The following is a 7,402-nucleotide window of genomic DNA, read 5'->3' as shown; positions in this document are numbered from 1 at the left end:
CACAGTGGCAGATGAGGTTCAATATAGATAACTGCAAAGTTATGCATTATGATAAAAATGCAACCTATACCATGAGTGGAATATCCCTGGGGGAAACTACCAATGAGAAGGATTTAGGAATAATATTAGATAACAGACTTGGCAACAGTGTGCAATGCCAGCAAGCAGCTGCAAGGGCCAATAAGGTTATGGCATGCATAAAACCAAACAATACAGGAGGAGGATATCATCTTGCCTCTTTACAGATCAACGTTAAGACCTCACCTTGAATATGCGGTACAATTCTGGGCACCGGTCCTTAGAAAGGACATTATGGAACTAAAAAAAGTGCAAAGGAAGGCTCCAAAATTAATAAGGGGATTGGGAGATACTAGTTATGAAGAGAGACTAAAAAAGTTAAAATTATATACGCTTGAAAATGGCATCTTAGAGGGATATGATAAAGGAGAAATCCGGTTGCCTTTTTGGTGACTCCAAGAAGGAATTTTTTCCCCTGATGGCAGAATTCGAAGAAGCTTATTTAGGGTTTTTTTGCCTTCATTTGGATCAAGAGTAGGAAGGTTAGGTAGAAGGGTTGAACTTGATGGATTTAGGTCTTTTTTCAACCTTATGTACTACGTAACTATGTAACAGCAGATTTAAAAACAACATTGCAGGCTTTCCCTAATTAGATAGTGACGTAACCTGCCCATTGGCTACACATTTCACGGCTGAGCGGCCGCTGAAAACCCCTTGTGGGTCAGAGCGGGGTGCCTTTGTACAGGATTGGCCCTCATGGGTGTAAGAACCAAATGATGTTATAGTAATGGTAATAATGAATACTATAAAGCAAATGCTGCCTTTATGCAGGCTAACGACAGGGGGCGCTGTGAGCCATTCAAGGCACCCACGGAAAGTGATGTCAGCTGCATACAGCGCATTAACGCATAAAGCACGCTCAGCCCCGGAAGCTGCATGCTCTAGTCACGCATGCGCAGTGTGGAAATGATGCCCCGTAACCCGGATAACCCGCAACTTCAGGGAGTGCGCATGCGCAGTGCGGTCTACGGGCCGGGTGTGTCGGTCCAGCCGTGTTTCCGCCGCCTGACGTTCCTGGTTTCCGGTAAAGATGTCGGACGCCACAGTGGCGGATACTCGCCGGCTAAATTCTAAGCCGCAAGACCTTACCGACGCCTACGGACCGCCTAGTAACTTCCTAGAGATTGATATATTTAACCCACAAACAGTGGGTGTGGGACGGAACCGGTACACTGTGTACGAGGTCCGGATGAGGGTAAGATATAGTGATAACACAGTGATGTCACGGTTATGCAGTCAGGGTTTAATGTGTCACTGTATGTGTGTGTCAGTGCATTGTGTCACCGAGTGGCAGTGTATAGTGTAGTACTGTGTGGTGATGTGGTGCAGTGCACAGTATATGGCATTGTGTTGTGTCATGCTGTGTTGTGTCATGCTGTGTTGTGGTATGGGGCATTGCAGATGGTGGCATTGGATGGCTTATCATTTGAGGATTAAATGTACAGTTTAGTGCTTGTATTAATCCTTGCCTCATTTTTCTTGATTGCAACGGCCTGAAGAACTAGGAATCATGAATCAGACCAAAGGCATGTCCCATCTCTTAAGGGATCAGAAACTGTACTTTTACCTCTTTCCTGTTATCAGTCAGGCGCATGCACTGAGAATCTGCACGAATGCGCATGCATGTGCAGACATTAGGATTACATGCGTTGAATGCCTTCTCATCGACCTGTAACCCTTCCATGCCATCGTAAGGCAAGCTAATTTATATAGAAACACTCCTTGTACTACCTTGCAGCTCGGGCCTCCTTGTTTCTTGATGTGACTTGTTTCATTAAATACGTTTCCAGGGTAATGTGCTGCATTTCTTTGTGTTACTTGATGTAGTCACTAATCTACCTCCTGTTTGTGATGTTGACACCCAAGCTTGTTACACAGGCTTCTAAACTATTGGCATGGGTGGGGTATCATTATGTAGAGTGCTAGAGACAGCTCAATGTGAGAGGCCTTCAGTCGCTAATATACTGCCCACATTTAAGAAAAACTCATTTGAGAATGAGGCAAATTATGATTTTATGTTCTTCTGATTCTTCAAGGTAAAAAAAGACAACCATGGGTGGCTCATTTTCTTGGTACTAATGCATATCCCCTCAACACTTCAGTATTCATATTGACAAACCTGAATTGGGGGATGCTGGGGCCTGACACGGGACTGTCTGCCCACCTTGCCAGATAGCGCTATAAGGTAGCCACCTGAGAGCTGCTATGGAGGTCTGTGCTTCACTGACCTCCATCAGTGTTGCAGCTACCTGGCCAAGTCATGAAGATTAGAAGATCTCCCCAACTGGCCTGTGATACCTGCTATCCAGCTTATATATATATTATATAACACACACACACAATATATAGACAAGATAATTGGGACACCTGGCCATTACACCAACAGGGACTTTGATGACATCGCATTCTAAATCAAAAGACAATAATATGAAATTGGTTACCACTTTGCAGCCATAACAGCTCCCACTCTTCTAGGAAAGCTTTGCATAAGATTTTGGAGAGTTTTTCTGTGGGATTTTTACGCATTCATCCAGTAGAGCGTTGGTGAGGTCAGGCACTGATGTTGGATGAGAAGGTCTGGCTCGCAATCTCCATTCCAGTTCATCCCAAAGGTGTTTAACGGGGTTGAGCTCGGGGCTCTGTGCGTCCAGCCAAGTTCTTCCACACCAAGCCCATCCAACCATGGCTTTTTGTACTGTTACACAGTCATGCTGAAATAGGAAATGGCCTTCCCCGTTTCCCCAAACTGCTTTCTCAACGTTGGGAGCGTAGCAGTGTACAGAATGTCTTGGTATGCGGGACCACGTAAAGTCGCAGAGCGGGGTCACCAAGTGCTGAGGCATATGGGTATATATACTTTTCTGGCTCACAGATGCTGTGTATGTTTAGTCATTTTAATGTCGCTTCATTTACTATTATTAATGTATTATCGAGGACTGTAATTTGGAGGTTCTAATTAACCCAAGTTTTGGAAGACTAAATGTCTAGATGACAGTGGTGCAATATAAGGAACTTGCATACTATATAAGCCAGAAGCCCTCACCTTGCCTGCCAACTTGTTCCTGGAAGCTGATTTCTGACAGTACAGGAGCCAGCTGTATCCAAAAAAAAGCCCACTCTGTGCCGTACTGTTTGAGGAGCACACTTTTTGGACATAGGTGATACCTGTACTTTCAGATACCACCTTGTGCAGTGAATACCAGGGGCAAGATGGCAGGCGGAGGAAGAACCGCAGGGCAGGAAACTAGATGTTTACCCTCCCACTTTGAGTCCCAGATCTCGTCTTCCGTAACATTAATGTTTAAACTAAATATCTCCTAAACTATCGCGTTGATTGCCAAACAAAAAAAAATACAAGCTGCATTTCATTTAGATTAACAAATGTATTAGGGTAAACGCTATAACCGGTCTTAATTAAATGTTCACAGCAAAGTATAGGCTCGTCAATGACTGTAACAGTGAAATCTCTGATTTCAAGCAGTGCACATGCTGCTATACAATATGGCATGCTAATGGTTGCTGCAATTCAGACATGGCTGAGGGTATGGCTTATTTATGACATGAAATTAATATGTATGTATAATGTTTTTATTTAATGAAATTCATTTTAGACAAACTTGCCGATCTTCAAAATGAAGGATTCTTGCGTTAGGAGGAGATATAGTGATTTTGAATGGTTAAAGAATGAGTTGGAAAGAGACAGCAAGGTGAGTGTCTTAAAGATATTTGTGTATTTTGTATTAAATAGTTATAGGTACTATACAGAGCATTATATTTTCAAAATATGCTATGAGTACAGTGTTTCCTAGCACTGTGCAGAGCAGAGGTATAAACTTACTCTGGGCAGTATTGTGGCAATTAAATGGACTGATTCTCTGGTGTGGGGTAGAGGACTGCGTTGGGAGATGGGACCCGCCAAAAAACTTGTGGGCGGGCTGTCAGGCACTGTACCTGGGGGTCCCGGTAATCCCGCGCAGTCCCGCAAGGCTGCCTTCTCGCTGCTCCCTTACAGTGTCTCCTATCTTGCTCTGCCCAGGAACAAAACGGAGTCACGTGATGTGACGTCACTTGCTGTGACTCCGCCTTGTTCCTGGGCGGAGCAAGAGAAGAGACGCTGTGAGGGAACAACTCGAGGGCAGCCTTGCGGGACTGCGCGGGAAATCAGGTAAGGAGGCGGGCGTGATTGGCCACAAATGTGGCGGGAGCGGAACACCCACATTGCGGGAGCGGGCGGGAACAGGGTTAAAAAAGCAGTCCTGTGCAGGGCTCTAGTGCGGGGAGTTGCCTTCTGCAGAATCCCCCATGCATTTGCAAGAGGAACTCCACTGAGATTTAAAGGGACCACACAGCTAAAGTGCTCGTGATGGCTACTCAAGCACAAGCACTTTGTGGTCCCTTTAAATCTCGGTGGAGTTCCTCAACTTGTTTTCAGTCTTTTTTTTTATTTATTTATATATATATATATTATATTATATTAATGTTGTGTTTGACCAGAGTGCATTGCTAGTTGAGATGTTCCAAGAAGTGTTTTTCCTCTCACAGATCGTAGTACCTCCCCTACCAGGGAAAGCTCTAAAGAGACAGCTCCCTTTCAGAGGAGACGAGGGCATTTTCGAAGAGTCCTTCATTGAGGAGAGAAGGCAGGGCCTGGAACAGTTTATTAACAAGTAACAATTTTTGTATTATTAAACCTGCCAGTTCTGTGCTCTTCATAACAGGATTGCATAATTACAGCATTATTTGCTTTCTAAGCAATGCCCATTGATCTCTATCCTTTGGAAATGTGTTTGCGTGATGTGTATTTTGCTCTCTCGACCTCATTTCCTCTAAATCTGCTTTCTTTGCAGGATCGCCGGACACCCCCTTGCACAGAATGAGCGCTGCCTTCACATGTTCTTGCAGGACGAAACCATTGATAGAAATTATGTGCCAGGCAAAGTGCGCCAGTGAGAATTCTAGTAACCCCCAAGTCCTTCTTGCCCTTCACAAACCCATTGCCTGCTAAATTACATTTATTTTTACACAAAGTCTTCACTTTTACTTCATATCTCATTTCTTAAAACCTCCCCCCTCTCCCCAGTGTCCTGAAAGAGGCCGCTCTGTGTTCCTTGTCTGTCTGTGCTGCTCTCCCTCTCAGGATGGATGCCTGTTGAGGGTGGAGATGGGAACATTAAATAAGCACGGTCGCTGCTCAAACCCACCCCAAAACCCCCAACATGGTGGCCGTGGATGGTTGGTCTAACCCAAGTTTGAGACTTTTGGTGAAAGTAATACTGACGTACAGAACATAGATGATGCTCCTTTTCCTAGCACCATAACTGGAACTTTATGTTCAAGTATACATTTATTTTCTTTGTGGCTAATTAACAGGTCTTCAAGAGGAGAATACACACTTCCTAAATTATGACCTGTGGCCCCTACTATTACATTCAAGCTATAACTTGCGGTGCATCAGGCTTGGGTGTGACTAAGCAAGTAATCTACTCCCAACAAAGTATTTATTTTATTTTAAAGAGCAAAAACCTCATTTGTTGTAAAAGCTCCAAGATAGGCAAAATATGTATTCTCAGATTTGGTAACCATTGTAGTTCCACAAAGATCTAGCCAGCAGAAGCTTAAATCTGGGTCAGAGTTCTTAATTTTAAAGTACCGAATATTGAGTGCCAAGCTAAAAATGCCTCGTTGCTGTAGGGGACCATAACAGAGATGTCAAAATGAAACCGCTAAGTGATAACGTTGTGCCTCTCTGAAGATGCTGCTTTGGATTGTGACTATAGAAGAGGAGGCATGCATATGTGAAATTGTTTGAGCTTCAGTGACATTGTTTTTCTTCCTATGGAAATGTAGAAGATCGTGTTCAACGCCTGGATTTGACAATGGCCCCATGGGATTCTGAGGGGGGGCATATTTTATGGGGGGGGGTGAGTACTGAAACTCTTAAGTAGGCTGGGGTCACTGTTAATAAGTTCTCGATAGCATTCTAAACATGACTGTAGTGAGTTAGTTCTAGATAGGGTAGGAGGATCGCATTTTTCTGTGGTCAGCTTGGGATGCGCAAACGGATACAGCAGATCCCTGTGTGGTTTCACGAATGTCAATTGACGGCGCACTGTGGCCTCATGTACAGTTATATCACTCAATTTTGGGCCCGGGGTTCTGAGTGTCTTTGCTGCCTGTGTCCTTGTGCTGGAGACCATGTCTGTGTATATAAATATCTACATCTGACATTTGGACTAAGAGTCTTTACTAGTGTCTTACATTGTTTACTGTGGGTATTCTTTCAGACCAATAACGTGCAACTTATAGTTATTTACAGTTAATTAATTCCCTGTAACAATCCTCACTAAGATATTGTAATCATGTTTGATAATTATAATACAAAATGGAATATAATGGTTGCAAACCAGACTCTAACAATATGATAAACTATCCCATCTACAGTGACTTACAAAACAATGCTCTCTACGCATAAAGGTATGTTTTGGGAGGGTTAAACATTCTAGTCATTATTCCGGTTTATTCTGACACCATTGGTTAATAAATTTCACAAGATTGTGAACGATCTGGGATGAATGATATCTAGTTATACTTTGCAAGGCTTGAACAGGATGGTGTTATTAACGTTAACCCCACAGAATCCACTCTTGGTGGTTTAAAGTTAGTCATACTCCGTGAAGAAAGCATGTATGTGAATTTTGGGACCTTGATATCCAAATTGTAGGGAATTCGTGGTAGTTTAAAAGCCCTGTTCCAGGAAAAAAAAATCTATCATATGAAAACAGTACTTTTTTTTCAGTTTGTATGGCAAAAATCAGTGCCAACTTTTGTGTCATGTGTCTAGTATCTGTATGAGAATGAATTTTACACAAGTAAGAACGAATATTGCTGGAAAGCAAGTGGCATTCAGCAGTACTATTGGATCTAATGTTGCATTTAGTTAGACATTAAAGCAAAGTAGGTGGAACGGCACGTTTAACCATTAATTTATGTTACGTGGAGATGAATACTGAAACATAAGCTGCGTGTGCATAACATGGTTACAGGTAGAAGTGGGTTGAGAAACTACGCTAAAGCCAAAAAGCAAGAAGAGCCGATTGAAGGCACCTCTGTGAAGTCCAACGTTCTTAGGGGGATCTGTGGCACGAAGTTACTCTTACTAGCTCAGGAGGTAATTTGCCACACTTAACACTACCCTGAATGCATCTTAAATGGGAGCTCCCACCATACATTTATATGCTTAAGTTACTGTCTTATGGCTGTAAGTAATATGTGTAATTATTGGAATAAGTCTAATAAATTGAAACTTTATCATTTATTTCTATGT

At 42.9% G+C, this 7,402-nt stretch overlaps 1 protein-coding gene across 1 annotated transcript; it reads left to right on the top strand.

The window, feature by feature from the left end:
- Positions 1-998: 998 nt before the first annotated feature.
- SNX12 (sorting nexin 12) lies at positions 999-6,301 on the top strand. Its single transcript, XM_053473030.1, has 4 exons — positions 999-1,273; positions 3,690-3,785; positions 4,621-4,745; positions 4,926-6,301. The coding sequence occupies exons 1-4, from the start codon at positions 1,109-1,111 to the stop codon at positions 5,026-5,028; spliced, it is 489 nt and encodes a 162-aa protein (XP_053329005.1). The 5' UTR covers positions 999-1,108; the 3' UTR covers positions 5,029-6,301.
- Positions 6,302-7,402: the final 1,101 nt, after the last annotated feature.

Source organism: Spea bombifrons, chromosome 8, assembly GCF_027358695.1.
Source record: "Spea bombifrons isolate aSpeBom1 chromosome 8, aSpeBom1.2.pri, whole genome shotgun sequence".
Taxonomy (NCBI): domain Eukaryota; kingdom Metazoa; phylum Chordata; class Amphibia; order Anura; family Pelobatidae; genus Spea; species Spea bombifrons.
The sequence above is the reverse complement of the archived record's forward strand: the minus strand, read 5'-3'. Positions and strand labels throughout refer to the sequence as shown.

Coding starts and splice junctions, on each gene's coding strand:
- SNX12 (XM_053473030.1), top strand. CDS start 1,109: ATGTCGGACGCCACAGTGGCGGATACTCGCCGGCTAAATTCTAAGCCG. Junction 3,786..4,620: donor AGTTGGAAAGAGACAGCAAG/GTGAGTGTCTTA, acceptor TTCCTCTCACAG/ATCGTAGTACCTCCCCTACC. Junction 4,746..4,925: donor CTGGAACAGTTTATTAACAA/GTAACAATTTTT, acceptor CTTTCTTTGCAG/GATCGCCGGACACCCCCTTG.